This window comes from Stenella coeruleoalba, assembly GCF_951394435.1.
Source record: "Stenella coeruleoalba genome assembly, chromosome: 9".
NCBI classification, from domain to species: domain Eukaryota; kingdom Metazoa; phylum Chordata; class Mammalia; order Artiodactyla; family Delphinidae; genus Stenella; species Stenella coeruleoalba.
In genome coordinates, this window is record NC_137155.1 from 99,200,110 (window position 1) to 99,214,578 (window position 14,469).

The following is a 14,469-nucleotide window of genomic DNA, read 5'->3' on the forward strand; positions in this document are numbered from 1 at the left end:
GCCTGGCCCTCCGGGTGTCTCTGGACCTGGCCCTTCCCCTCAGCTCAGGGCCTCTTACTCCACAGGGCGGGAGCTGGTACCATGATGCTGGGGCTGAGGGGGTTACAGACGAGGGGCCACGGCTGGGGGCCCTTGGGGACTCAGCACAAAGGCTCCTGGGTGCCGTCCTCTCCCCGGTTCTGGCCTCTTCCTCGCCCAGGACCTGATCCCGCTGCTGAGTCCACGCAGGACAAGAGGCAGCAAGGCTACTGGCAGAGCCCTGACGAGAGGCGCCGTCCGTGTCTTAGGGAGCGGGGAGCATCTGCGGGTGGACCACAGTGTTTCCCAGCAGAGAGGGTCTGGGCCCTCCTGGCTTCCAGCGTCCACAGCCCTGGCAGGACGCACGTGGCCCTGACCAGGCACCTCCTGGCTGCTGGGCTGGGAGCTGGCCTGTCTGAGGCCTCCGTTTCCCCACCTGTGTGGCAGTGGCCTTCACCCTCCTCTCTGCTGCATCCTTACCCGTTTCTCCTGCTTCACGCTGCCCCCGGCTGGGCGCACTGTGCCCCCTGCTGGTCCCATGCCCCCCCAGAGGAGGGAGAGGGATGGGAGCGGGGTCTCGGCACAGGGAGGAGAGTGCCCGGCGTTGTGTTCGGTTGTGGTTTCAGAAGGGAAGGTGAAGGCCTGAGGGATTGCTGTTTTTACAACAACTTAACAAACTGGAGAGCAGAGGCTCGGTGGGGTTTGCCGGATCATCAGTCACCCAGCCAGTGGCTGGGCTATGACTTGGCCCATGACTTTGAGCGTTGCCCAGAGTTTTCTGTAGTGCCAGGAGCGCCTGCCTTCGGGGCTGCCTGCGAGTCACTGGAGAGTTACCACTGGGGCAAGTAGGGTGGCTGGGGCAGCCGGCAGCCCGCGCGCCCGGCACGGCTGGGCGGCAGACGCTCTCGGAGTCCTGTCCAGCGCTGTGCTGCCCGTGAGCTGAGTGTGGCTCAGTGTGTCGGGCCCGGGACAGGGTCTGGCGGCAGGCACTTCCAGGCTGCTGCTGCTGTCTTGCGAGGTGAATCGAAGAGGCTGCCGCCTCTGCTGCCCCCCCCACCCCCACCCCCACCCCCCCCCCGGGGCCGCAGGACACGGTGAGGAGGTTGAGAGCATGGCCTCCCCATCCATCAGCCCCTCACTGGCTGCCCTCTGGCTCCGGGGTCAAAGTGCACGTCCTTTCCCAACTCACCACCTGCTGGATGCCCCGAGCAACCAGCACGCGCAGATGGCGGCCTCCCTGCCCTGTAGACGCTTCTCATTCAGGAGACACGAATCAGATTCGAAACCGTGGTGACAGTGAAAGCACGTGCGCGGCCCCGGGGGCCTGAGTTCCCTCCCAACAGAGGCCGCTGGCCTCTCGGTTTCCGTCCTTGGTGGCCGCCACCCTCCTGTTGCTATAGCTCTCCCACCTCCGTCCCCCCTTTGCCGTGTTTTCCAACCTGAGCAAGCTTCCCAGCTGCCAGCAGTGAGCAGGGACCCTCCGTCCCCGGAGCTGCCCGCTTCCCTTGGAGGCGCCAAGGGAGCCAGAGAGGAAGGCTTGGCCGGGAACTCCTGGCCTAGCCCGGCCTTGCCCAGGAGACCCGAGGGCAGTGGTGCTGGGGACCCGCCTCCCGACGGGGGCTGGCGGGACGGGCCGGGCTGCAGAGGAAGGGCTGGTGGGCAGGCCTCGAGCCTCACGCCCAGCCCCTGCCTAGCCCCAGAGAGCCCGCCACAGCCTCTCCCGTTTTGCAGCCAGCGAAGCCATTCACACAATCACCTTCTGTTAATTCTATCTGCAACATCAATTAAATTGTTTGTAGAAACTAATTGAATGTGGCTTAATCACACATCTTAATAGCTTTCCACACTCTGAACTCGTTGTTAATTCCAGTAATAAAACGAGATGAGAACGCTGGCTGGGTAATTAGCGAGGAGGCTGGGGAAGAAATTGCTGTTTGATGGTGGGTAATAAAGGCAGCCGTGGTGACCGCTCTCCCACCGCCACTGCCGAGCCCCCGTTCTGCTGACGGAGGGAAACGCCGTTGCTCTGCCCCGGACGCCCCGTCCCTGCTGCTGCCTTTTGAGCTCCTGCCGCACTCTCCTTGGGGCCGGGCTCCGCCTCTGGGCCCGGGCCTGCAGCTGGCCGGGTGCTGGCCTGCTCCCCACACCCCCCGAGCAACCAGTGCCCGTCCGAGGTGGTCGGAGATGCAGAGGCCGGTGCTTTCCCCTTACGTTGGTTGCTGGCTCCTTGGCCCTGAACAGAGCCCCTCCGTGTGGCTCTTTTTCTTGGCCTGGGGTCAGCTTTTCCCGCCGTGTCCCAGCCTGGTTATCCCAGGGCCGTCGTGGGGCCTGAAAACTGCTGCAGCTGCTGTGACCTCCTTGTGAACTAGAGCAGCCCAAGCCCCTCCCCCAGGAAAGGAACTGCAGCTGTGCCTTCGGCCCAGCCAGCTGTTGACAGTCGTCTGGAGCCGCTGAGCTAAGATGTGACCGTGTGCAGGGTCCTGGGTGCGTGCGGAAGCCGAGTCGGTGGGCCGTCGGGCCTGGAGTGAGGAGGGCCAGGAGGGTGGCGTCACACGGTGGATGCTGGGCCGAGAGCAGGACCAAAGGGCCAGCGGCCACCGGGGGGGGTGGGCCAAGTTTGCTGGAGAAGGGACCAGGGGGACGGAGCTCTGGCGGCGCTCGGCAGAGCGGGGGTGAGAGGTCGTTGGAGGAGAGGGGGTCCTCCTGTGGGTGGAGCCCACCCTCACCAACTTCTCAGTGATGTTGTTCTGTGCTTCTGAGACATGAAGCAGACCCCCTCGGAGCGGAGGGTGCCTGAGGCCAGGCACCCGGCACTGTCCCTCACGCAGGACTAGGTGGTGGCCGGAGGGCACGGACGCAGTGCAAAGCTGCAGGGAAAGGAGCTCCTCCCCTCCGGCTAGCTGTGCCCTTGTTGTCTTTCTGGAGGGCCATCTGCCTGTGAAGGTGTCAGAGCTGCTTGGAGAGTAAAGAGTGAGTACAGGCCTGGCCAGGCCTCCAGGAGCCGGGCTTGACTGGTGAGGCCAGCATGCTAGTATCGGCGGTGCCCCGGCCTCCCCACGGCCCTCCTGCCATAGTCCTGCCACAGGCCCTCGCGCTGGTCCCCTGATGACCCGCCCTGTGGTGAAGTCCAGCCCGACGCAGAAGTGCAGGAGCAGGGCTGGCGCTGGGTGCTCTGTTTCCTTGTTCTCACTTCTCTTCCTAACGGGAAGCTCCCACGTTCTCTTGGCTCCTCAGGACCAGGCGACCCTTTCTCCTTGATGTCCTCTTGCTCATTCACAGGGTGAGGGCAGCCCCTGAGCCCCTTGCCAGCCCGCCCGGGCCCTGCTTCCCAACAGGCAGCACTCCCCATCGGCTCTTTTGAGCAGAGGACATTGTCCCTCTTCCCTGAAGCTAAACGTTGAGAAGGTAGGAGAACACCTGGGTGACCAGGAGTGATGCTGCAAGTGGGTAGGGTGAGAGGGGTGGGGCCTGGAAGGACACGAAGACTCCATCGAGCCTAGACGCTCAGGGAAGCGCCCTGGGTGCAGAACATCCCAGAGGCGCCCATCCCGAGTCTGATCGGTGGAATTCCGTCCGAAGTTAAATTGGTACCACTGGCCCAGCTTCTGCCCCTGGAAGGAGCTTTTGCCACATTTTACAGAGGACGTTTGCTGGGAACTGCCCCGGAACTCGCTGGTGCCAGGGGCAGGGAGGCAGGAGTCGGCAGCCTGGAAGGACAGATCAGAGCAGCAGGGAGAGCGGGGCCCAGGCCAGGCGGGCCTTACGGCAGGCAGCCAGCCAGAGGGCAGGCAGGGCTGTGCTCTGCGTCACCCACCTCCCGCGCCCCCCGGCCCCTCCAGGTGCCACTCCCTGGGGTGGGGTGGGGCGGTCCCAGGCCGAGGTCGAGACAGCAGATGGTGGGGCTCGGCACCCAGTGGCTCCCACCCTCAGGGTCCCTCCCCACTCATCCACTTCCAGGGCCCTATCAGTACTGACTTGAAGGCAGGGTTTGCTCCTGGGCCGAGGAGGAAGTTTGCCTTCCGTGCAGAGCCTTGGGAGCCCAGAAAGCCTGGGCTTGAATCTGGCTGTCACCCGCTGATTGTGTGACCTGGGGCAGGTTAACCTTTGTAAGTCTCAGTTTCTCCACCCGCAAAGTGGGCATCGTAACACCATCCTCCTAGCTGTCGTGACGATCCCGTGAGGCGGTGTAAGAAATGTAGACGCGATATACAGCTGTGGCTCAGTGGACGCCTGGCACGTGGCTGGGTGGGCGATGTGATGTTGTCAGTGGTTGTTACTGTTCCTGCCGTTGGGATACTCACTGGTATCTGTGGAACCGCGGACTTGTCTCGGTACCCCTAAGAACAGCGGAAAGAATCAAAGGCTTCCCTTTGACTGTTCAACAGATATTTATCGTCAGGTGCCGTTCTAAGGACTGGGGGCTGCTCTAGGCTTTATAAGTTCTCAAAGTCCCAAGTGGTGGTGGGAGCTTCTGAAAGTAGGGCTGAAGTCCTTGGTGACCAGCCACCCGGGGCCCGGGGCAACCCAGTCGTCCACATCCCACGGAGCCTGTCGGTTCCTCTCCTCGGCCACGTGCCGTCTCTCCCTAAATCCCATCTTGGTTCATTCAGTACGTGGCCTCCTTTTCGTTGCCTCCTGAGCCGTCTTCCCTAAAGGAGCCCCGAGCCTCAGATCTCGGCTCTCCACCCTCTGTCGCCCCCGCGCCCCGCACCGAGCCGCACGTGGGCAGCCTTGGAGGTGTGCTGTGCGCACCACAGAACTCGGGCTGTCCCCCTCCCCCCCCAGCAGCGCGGGGGAGAGACCCCGGAGTTGGGAGGGTCAGAGATGAGGTGCTGCCTAAGAGTGACCCGTCCTAACGAGTCTTCCTCTGTCTCGTCCACGTGGCCCTAGGACTACATGCAGAACATCCACGGCAAGGAGATTGACCTGCTGCGGACCACGGTCAAGGTGCCAGGGAAGCGTCTGCCCCGAGCCACGCCGGCCACGGCCCCCGGCGCCAGCCCCCGGGCCAACGGGCTGGCCCTGGAGCGGAGTAGCGCGCAGCTGGGTGGCGGAACAGGTGAGGGGGCTGCTGAGGTGGGAGGGGGCGTGTGGCTGCCGTGGCCCCGTCTGTCTGGGCGGGTGGGGCGCGCCGCGACGGGGCCCGGAAGGGAGGCGTGTGGGGCTGCACCCCTCCCCAGCCAGGTCCTCAGGGCTCCACACACGCCGGCCACCCAGTGTCTTGCTTCGGGGTCCGCTCAGCCAGCGCAGTTGCCACAACGCTGCCCTCGTGCGGTTAGTAGAGGTGGCGGCCGGTGGACCGCCTGGCAGGTCAGAATGGGGACAGATAGCCTCGTGCTGACAGGTGGCATCAGCGTCGAGCCGAGGCAGGTGATGGTGGGGACACCGGGGCCCTCTGGCACCAGGGCCACATCTCAGTCGAGTTTGCCGGACGGGCAGGGAGGGAGGCGGGAGGGGACAGAGCTGCCTGGGGCGAACCTGGTAACCGTCCTTAGGTCTGCAGTGAGAGGCGGGAGTAGGGGGGGGTCTTTGCTCAGAGAAGACTGAGTTTAGAGAGAAGCTGGAGGCCGAGCGGACTCTGCGCCGTGTCCAGAGAGGTGGAGCCTCCTGAGTGTGCGCCTTGTTGGAGGTGAGGGCCCTGAGACGCCGGCACCCCGCCCTGCTGCGTGCGCCACCACTGCCTCCCAGTCTGGAGGCGCTGCGAGGGGCGGGTGGCGGGCACTGACCCCGCTGGCGGAGGGGTGCTGGCTGCAGTGGATCTGAAGTCGAGACTATCCTCCCCATGTTGTGTGGATGAGGAAACAAAGGTTCAGAGAGGTTAAATAACTTGTCTGTAAAATCCCACAGGAAGTGGTGGAGCTGGGTTTGAACCTGCGCGTGCCTGACTTGGGAAGCTATGTTCTGTCCTCTAAGCCCTTGAAATAGAGAGGGAGCTAGTGGACGGAGGGAAGGAAGGAAGGAAGCTAAGGACAGAAAGACAAGAAAGATGGGTAGGGTGCCAGGAGCGGCCTGTGGGGCTGCACTTGGGGGCGGGGAGGCGGGTCCTGGGTGTTCTGCGTGGGGGGTGGGCAGGGGGGGCCGCTGGGGAAGGGAAGGGCCAGGGCGGGGCTGGGGACCTCGCGGAGCTGCCTGTGGACTGGCTTGGGGTTTCTCAGATGACACCAGAGGGAGCATGGAAGGGGAGCCTTTCCTTGCAGGCAGGCAGCAAGGGGAAAGCTAGCTGTTCCCTCAGAGGAAGGGAAGCCCTAAGACACTCTGTCCTGTCACATTCCCGGTCCCTGAAGACCTTCACCTGGGGAGCGTTAGTGGTGCGTGGAGAAGGGGGTGCGCGGCACACTCACCCACGTAACTGCCAGTACCCGCAAACGCTCGCCGACGTCCCTGGAACACGTGGCCAGGCGCCACCGGAGCCGCGTCCCCTCCGCCGCGCACCGACCTCGCACACACTCACACATGTCTCCGCTCACCGGGCGATGTTAACATCTCATTATCTTTGTTACTGTAATTACATTATCCGCTGCTTTATGCAGAATTATTCTCCGAGGACTAATTGATGGCTCCATGTTTAATTCATTAATCATTAGCATCAAATTCGACAATTACAGTGCACACTGATTGTGGGATTGCAGGCGCAATGAGGGGAGAATTAACAAAGAAAAGGGAAAGCCCTTTCCCTCTCTCGGGGTTTTGGGTTGGGGGGCTTGAGGAGGACCTTGGGCCTGTGCTGTCTTTGGGTGGGGCTGGGGGGAGGGGGGCATAAGATCTGGAACCCGGGGCGCCGGGGGAGATGGAAGCAGGCGAGGGGTGGCGAGAAGCACAGCATCTGAGAAGTTAAGACCCTAGGCTGCTCCCCTGGAAGGTTTCCTGATGGGGGTCGGTGCGGGGGGACCCCAAGAAAGGCTAAGTTTGCAGGGACCTGTTAGGCAGGGTGGGAGGAGCTGGCACGGGTACCACACGTATGTTAACAAGCACTTAACTGTGTGTCTGGTCCTGCCTGGGGTGTTATGACAGATACAAGAGAAACGCAAAACCTGCCCCCACCATTCAGTCTCATGCTGTCCCCGGAGCGAGCCTGTTCCTTTACCTTCTAGTGGCTTCCGCGCGCATCTTCCTGTCCCTTGGATTCCAGAAACTTGACCCCTGTGCTTGCGGGGCTGGTCGGGGCCTGGTGTCGGCTGCTCGCCCCTCCCTCCGGCTTGTTCAGCTTCAGGGCGCGTCTCTGCCTGTCACTAACGCCGGGCACCTGGCCAGCTGCCCAGCTCTCAGTGCAGACCTCCCTCGGCCGTGGCCTTCTGGCCTCAGGCCCCACCCTGTCTCAGGTCGGCTGAGGTGAGAGGGCAGTGTCGCTGTCCACAGCTGGCCCTGAGGCCCGGGGGCCGCTGCCACCATCTCCCCATGGGTGACTTGGGCCCGGGGAGGGCGCGCACTGCTGCCCCCGCCGCCCCAGAGCCTTCGGTTCCCCTGGCTCTGCTGTTCTTCCCCGATGGGAAACGAAAGATTAATTTTCTCCAGCCCCAGAGGATAATTACTAATACTAATTAGACATAATTACTTGAATTTGATACACTTATTCCTCGTCAGAACGGCAGCAAAGCTGAGGCACGGCAAATGGCATACGTGGCCTGGAACGGGGTTCGGGGCCTGGCCAGGAGGGGCAGGGGCTGGGATAGCAGGGGAGCAGCTCGGCAGTGATGGGGGGACTGTCCCACTCACCCAGCTTCTAGCTCCTGATCACAGGGAGGGGACAGAGGTGTGGACCCTGGTGTTCATGGAGACAAGGTGGGGGGTGTGAAGTCTGGGCCCATGGGAGGCCTCCAGTTCTCCAGTGATCCTGGCCCGGTGCCTGGTGAATCCAGGAGCCCCTCATCCTGGGTCAGTATCCTCATCCTGGGTCAGTATCCTGCTGGGATTTCTCAAGCTCTGCCCGTAGCTGTACTTTCAGGCAAGTCTATGGGTGCCCTTCCCCCGGCCTCCCCTCCCAGTCTGACCCTTCCGCCCCCCCCCCCAGGTGCCCCCCACTCGGCCAGCAGCCCAGCCTGGGCCGGCCCGCGCCCAGAGGGGCTGCATCAGCGCTCCTGCTCTGTTTCCAGCGCCGACCAGTGGAGTGAGGCCGCTGCCCTGCCCCCAGGTATGCAGGACCCGGTGAAGCCGCAGCGGAGGGCAGCCGGGGAGGCTGAGATGGGCAAGGGGGCGCGGCGGAGCCCTCCAGGGCTTGTGGCAGAGCCAGTGCCACACCTGGGGCATGGAGTTGGGGTGGCTGCCCCTGTGCTGTCCCCAGGCCCGCGCCAGCGGTTGGTGCTAGAGACCCTCCCTCTGCAGCTCCCTGCCCGCCCACCGCTGTCCCCAGGCGGCGCTGGCGGCGGTGTCGCATCCCCATCAGCCCCCTGCGCCGCCAGCTCATCAGCCTCTCCGCGGGGGGGGGGGGGGGGGGGGGGGTCGGAGGCTGGGGGCTTGAAACACGTTCCGAAGGCGGCAGCTAGCCCGCGTGGAGAGGGGTCCCCGCAGACAGGATCAGGGAGCTGTCCGGAGAGGTGCTTTCTTCCCCGCGCTGCCCCCATTGGCTGAGGCCCCACCCAGTCTGGGTGGTCGAGAACTCTCCCTTCCCACCTCCGCCTGCTCTCCCTGGCCTCGTGGTCTGCTTCCCTTCATCAGCGTCTGTGCCTCGTCTTCCCCTTACTTCTTCCCCCGCCTCTGCAGCGAGCACCTCCGCGCGCTCTCCTCACTCACCCGTAGCCCCACATCCCTCAGCAGTCCTGAAGGCTAGAGGGAAATGGGCGCAGCCCGGCCCTCCTCTCCTAAGTGAGGGTGTGAGAGGGAGGAGACTCCCTGGGCACCGGGCACACTGCTGCTCCCGCGTCCCTCCTGCTGGGCAGCAGCGCGTTAGCTCTCCTCCCCGACTTGCCTCCCAGAGACCCTGCCCAGGCCCGCATCCCAGCAGAAGCGCCGGCCCGGCCTGAGCTCTGACAGCAGGAAGCGGCTGGGCGCCCACGGCCCCGGGCCTGCGTCACCTGCCCGGCCAGGCCCAGGCCTCCGGCCGGGGGATGTAGAGGCCCCAGAGGGCAGCCAGGGGCCCTTCCCGGGTCACCGTCCTGCGGCCTGTGCTGGCCTTGGTGGGGCCCCTCTGTTGAGTCTGGCAGGCGGAAGGCAGGGAGGGCGGGCGCGTGTCTGCTCTGATGAAGTTTGACATTTAGTGGTGCGCGTCGGGCGGGGTGTGGGGGACGGAGCTTGATTAGCGCGCTCTAATTGACAGTAATTAGGCAGCTCCCTGATTGTTTCTAATTCTGCTATTAATTGTGAGGAGCGGGGAGTGTGATTGAGGATAAATTTGGTGCGGAGCTGCTGGCTCTCCAGCCCCCGGCCGCCTTCCGCCCTCCAGGCTGCAGAAGCCGGTTCCCTCCGCACCTTCACTCTGCCCTGCCTGCGGTTCCCACACGCTCCTCTCCACCCTCCCTTCCTCCAAGGCCGGGGGCGCCTTGGGGCCTGTGGGCAGAGCCCTCCCGGGGTGCGGACAGGGCGGGAGTGCCCCCCTTCCCCCTGCCCCGGCTGCAGTTCAGGGTGGAGCCCCCAGCACCCCGGGCAGGGCCTGTGCTGGCCCCTCCCCTCCCCCACACTTCTCCACCTCTCCCTCACCAGCCAGTGGCCCAGCCGAGGTGCTCAGTTCCAGCCCCAAGCTGGAGCCTCCCCCATCTCCCCACTCCAACCGGAAGAAGCACCGGAGGAAAAAGAGCACCGGGACCCCCCGACCAGACGGCCCCAGCGGTGCTGCTGAAGGTTAGGGGGACCCGCGAGGGAAACGGGGCACAGGAGGCGGGCAGCGGGCCTTGGGGATAGTACCTGAAGGGTCCCCCTTTCTGTATTAGGTTGAAAGCACTCTCTAATAGTAATTTCCAGTAAAATCAGCTCCACCGCTTCTGGTCACCCCAACCTGGTATCTTAGAAGAGCTCTTTCTTCTGCCTAACTTAGCGCCTTCCTGTGAAAACGCGAGCTTACTTCTTTCATTCTCACAGAAGGTAGAAGACAGCAGGCCGCTACTCGCCCCGCAGCTCTTCCCAGGGGGTGCGGGCAGGACCCGTGTTTTCTGTGTCTCTCGTGTCACCCGTTGAGTTTAAGCAGTGCTGGGCGCGAAACAGGTGCTTCACAAGCGTGCGTGTTCGGCGGAGCCTCTCCTTAGTCGTCTTCAGGCTGAGGAATTCCAGCTCCTCAGCTATTTTTCCACAGGTCCTTTCTCGTAATCCCTTATTAATCATAGCGCTGCTTCTCTGATCTTCCCGAGTATCTTCAGAATGTGCCTCTGCTCAGTGGTTGGAGCGTCCTTGCTCCTAAATAAGGTTAACCTACGTGGGTGCACAGTTGCTGGTTTATACTCTGATGGTCAGGGTTAGGGGCGTGGCTCGGTGGGGGCGATCATCTCTAAGGGAAGGAGCCACCTTTCCCAGCCAACCGGTGACACAGGGGTGCTCAGCGCTCACGGCACGGGGTGCACCTGTACCAGGGAACTGAACCCCACAGACTGTCACCGTTACGTAGTTCAGAGATGGTTGGAAGTGAGGTGAGGTGGAATGGTGGAGCCTGGGGAAAGAAAGGTACCAGTTTCTCTACGAAGACAGTTCCGTTAAGGGCGCCTTAGAGCAGGAGCCCACCAGGAGGACTTCCCTTGGCGGGGGGTGGGGGTGGGCGGGGAGGGCATGGCCAGTGTCACTGGGGCGGGAGGCTGCCCTGGCAGGATGTGTGGTCTCACTTGGGCCTCCTCACAGGCACCTGTCTCTCCAGCCGCACGACACACTCGCACTGCTTGTTAGGAACCGTTCACCCACGGGGCGGTGACCGGCGGGAGGGAGATCCACGTGACTGTCTCCTGGGGGGCCTGGGGGAGCAGAGCTGGGAAGAGCTTCACTGCACTGCTTGGGAAGTGTCTGTCACTGCAGATGTCCTCAGGTTCCTATCTGCTCACACATCCGAGTTAGTCTGTGGAGGAAACCTCTCCTCCTCTCCCCATCCCCTTGCCCTCCCTGCCTGCCTGTGCCAGGGTAGCGGGGGAGGGGCCCGGCTCCCAGGAGCCCCACGCTGACGCCGTCAGGAATATTGGGTTTAATGAGCTGCAAAATGAGGCGGCTGCAGCTGACATGTACGGATGGTGCCCACCCCCGCCTTCGCCGCCCCCCCCAGCACCGTCTCCTAACGCCCCATCACATCCTCCAGATACTCAGCTCTGCTTTCCCCAGGAAGCCACCCTCTGCTTTCCAGACCCATTCCCAGCAGTGCCAGGGATGCCAGAGCCTCGCTTGCCCACCTTTTTCTCCCAGGCTCCGCAGGCGGCTAGGACGGAGGTCTGGGGGCGCCACACGGCGCTCTGCCCCCGACTCCCCGCGAGGTGCCCTGGAGAGAGCGGTCCTCGAGGCTGGGGTGGCTTGTCCCTGCACGTGCGAGCCGGCAGGGGCCCTCTGCCCTCACGCCGGCGCGCGCCCCTGTGCCCGCAGAGGGGGAGGAGCCGTTGGAGTTCGTGGTGGTGGGCGTGTCCCTGCACGTGCGAGCCGGCAGGGGCCCTCTGCCCTCATGCCGGCGCGCGCCCTTGTGCCCGCAGAGGCCGAGGAGCCGTTCGAGTTCGTGGTGGTGTCCCTCACCGGGCAGACGTGGCACTTCGAGGCCTCGACAGCAGAGGAGCGGGAACTGTGGGTGCAGAGCGTGCAGGCCCAGATCCTCGCCAGCCTGCAGGGCTGCCGCAGCGCCAAGGACAAGGTTGGCCCGGAGGCCCGGGTGGGGTGGGGTCCCAGGTTGGCCTCGCGACTGACCAGCCACCCCTGCGTCTCCCCCCGAGGCAGACTCGACTGGGGAACCAGGACGCAGCTCTGGCTGTGCAGGCCGTGCGCACCGTCCGTGGCAACAGCTTCTGTATTGACTGCGACGCCCCCAGTGAGTGCCGGGCCGGCGGGGCCGGGCTTGTGGGTGGCTTAGAGAAAGCGCGACCAGCTTTGTGGAGGAAGCGCTGCAGGAGGCCTCTCGTAGGCCGAGAACAGCGGCACGGAGGGCTTTCCTGGTGGTCTCGCTCTGGTTGCCCATGGGCTTCATCTTGCTTCCTCTCCGCACCTAGATCCAGACTGGGCCAGCCTGAACCTGGGCGCCCTGATGTGCATCGAGTGCTCGGGGACCCACCGGCATCTGGGGGCTCACCTGTCCCGGGTCCGCTCCCTCGACCTCGATGACTGGCCACCTGAGCTGCTGGCCGTCATGACTGCGATGGGCAATGCCCTGGCCAACAGTGTCTGGGAGGGGGCCCTGGACGGCTACGCGAAGCCAGGGCCCGACGCCTGCAGGTGAGGGCGGGGGCCCTGGCGCTGGCCGGCAAGGGCGGGGACGTGGGCGCTCGTGCCAGGTGGGGAGAACTGGGGGTGGGGCCGGGCAGCTGTGACAGGGCTGGAAGGGTTAATGAAAGCCCGGCGTTGCTCTGCTGGGCAGTGGGCCCCTGGGGTACCCCTCCCCCTCCTGTCACTCAGCGCCTCACAACAACGGGCCCTTTCTCAGCGTTATCAGCAGGTCAGGGGGCCAGCGGGAGGCGCATGCGCAGGGCCCTATCGCTCTGTGGCGCGAAGGCCACGGCCTGAGCTCTGAGATGGGGAGAATGGGTGGTAGATAGGGTCGTGCGTGGGCCCCCAGTGTGGGCCCCCGCCTCCTTTGTTCCTGCAGGGCCAGATAAGCTGCCACCCGCGCCCTGCCGGGAATCTTCCTGCCCTCTCGGCCCCCAGGGGCCTCCCCCGGAGCTCTCTTCCACTTCTTCCACACCCTCTGTGCCGCCCGCTGCCCCCTGACGCCCCCGGGTCCCTCAGGCTCGCCTCTGCGGCCCCTTCACCCCCGTGACCCCCGGCCCGGCCCCTCCTGTGCTCGCAGAGAGGAGAAGGAGCGTTGGATCCGGGCCAAGTACGAGCAGAAGCTCTTCCTGGCCCCGCTGCCCAGCTCGGATGTGCCGCTGGGGCAGCAGCTGCTCCGAGCGGTGGTGGAAGACGACCTGCGGCTGCTGGTGATGCTCCTGGCCCACGGGTCCAAGGAAGAGGTGAACGAGACCTACGGGGACGGGGACGGGCGGACGGCCCTGCATCTCTCCAGCGCCATGGCCAACGTCGTCTTCACGCAGCTGCTCATCTGGGTGAGTCGGGGCTCCCGCCCCGCAGGTGCCCCTGACCTCCCTGACGTCCTCCTCACCCCAGCCCTCTGAGAGCCGCCTCTCCCTTTTCTCCCCGGGAACCCACACCTTTCCCGCCGTGTCCCGCCAACCGTGCCAACCGTGCTTTCTTCTGCAGTACGGGGTGGACGTGAGGAGCCGGGACGCCCGGGGCCTGACCCCGCTGGCCTATGCTCGCCGGGCCGGCAGCCAGGAGTGCGCAGACATCCTGATCCAGCATGGCTGCCCCGGGGAGGGCTGCAGCTTAGCCCCGACCCCCAGCAGAGAGCCTGCCAACGGCAGCAGCACCTCCGCTGAGCTGCACCGAAGCCCCAGTCTCCTGTAAGGCCCAGGAAGAGGGCAGAGGGGCCACAAGGACTCCAGGGCATGGGGACCCACCTCCCTACGGGCGCTGGGAGAAACAAAGACACAGAGACTGAGAAGCAGGGACACGCGGAGAGGAGGAGGAGCAGGAGACGGGAAGAGCCAAAGGGAAGAACTAAACGGGAGACACAGAAGGGTCCGAGGAGACGCCAGGCTTGGAGCTGCAGCGGAGGGGTCGGAGGGGTCTGGCCCCTGCCCTCCGGCGCCACTGAGAAGGGACGGGACCCTTTGGCGGTGCTGTGAGGAGAGGGGGGCAGGACCTCGCCCTCCTCCAGGTTCCTGCCTTCTCGTGCCGGCCCCCTGGGAGCCTCCTCCTAAAACGGAGCCTGGGTGGGGCAGACGCTGGGGGGAGTGACCTGCGAGTCCCATGTAAATGTGTACATTGGAATATTTATGTTTGTGTACATATTCGGGGTGTGTGAGATGTGCCAATAAACCAGACTGTGTGTGTGGGGCCCTCATCTCCCCTCTCATCTCCCTGCCGTTCCGAAAATGCCCCTCTCATCTCTCTCTTCTCCTTTGTCCCTGTCCTCTCATCTTTGCTGTACTTTACTTTAGGATACCCCATCCACCCCCCCACCCCCGTCCAGGAGGCAGGCTGGAGGCTGGGTGACCGCCCCCCCCCAGCCTCCTACGTGCGTTTCTCTCAGCCCTCTCTTGCCAGGGGCGTAGTTGAGTTTCTCAGCAGCACCGGGAGGAGGGTCGAGCCTGCCAGGAGGAGGGTCGAGCTCCGTGCTCCCCACTCGAAGCTTCCTGCTGCTGCCCCCCTGCCCTGCCGCCTCCACCCTCAGAATGGCTTTCTGTGGGTCTCCTCATTTTCATCAGTATTCTGTCCAGTGACCTCACAGCACAGCTGAGCTGCCCACGGTTCACCCGCAGAGAGGGCAGGAGCACAGCCCCCCTTCCTAGGTGT

The 14,469-nt window shown here is 64.3% G+C and overlaps 1 protein-coding gene across 6 annotated transcripts in view; it reads left to right on the forward strand.

Annotated features, from left to right (window-relative positions):
- The window catches only part of AGAP3 (ArfGAP with GTPase domain, ankyrin repeat and PH domain 3), a 56,717-nt gene extending 42,631 nt beyond the window's left edge, over positions 1-14,086 (forward strand). For 2 of the 6 annotated variants that reach the window (XM_079931229.1, XM_079931230.1), the window contains 8 exons: positions 4,909-5,077; positions 8,027-8,146; positions 9,652-9,789; positions 11,601-11,755; positions 11,839-11,929; positions 12,108-12,330; positions 12,902-13,157; positions 13,312-14,086. In XM_079931229.1, coding sequence (XP_079787355.1) covers positions 4,909-5,077; positions 8,027-8,146; positions 9,652-9,789; positions 11,601-11,755; positions 11,839-11,929; positions 12,108-12,330; positions 12,902-13,157; positions 13,312-13,518 — 1,359 coding nt within the window. In that variant the 3' untranslated portion in view covers positions 13,519-14,086. The remainder of the gene's footprint in view (positions 1-4,908; positions 5,078-8,026; positions 8,147-9,651; positions 9,790-11,600; positions 11,756-11,838; positions 11,930-12,107; positions 12,331-12,901; positions 13,158-13,311) is intronic. The other 4 variants (XM_079931232.1, XM_079931234.1, XM_079931233.1 and 1 more) reach the window with 4 other exon arrangements.
- The last annotated feature ends 383 nt before the right edge of the window (positions 14,087-14,469 follow it).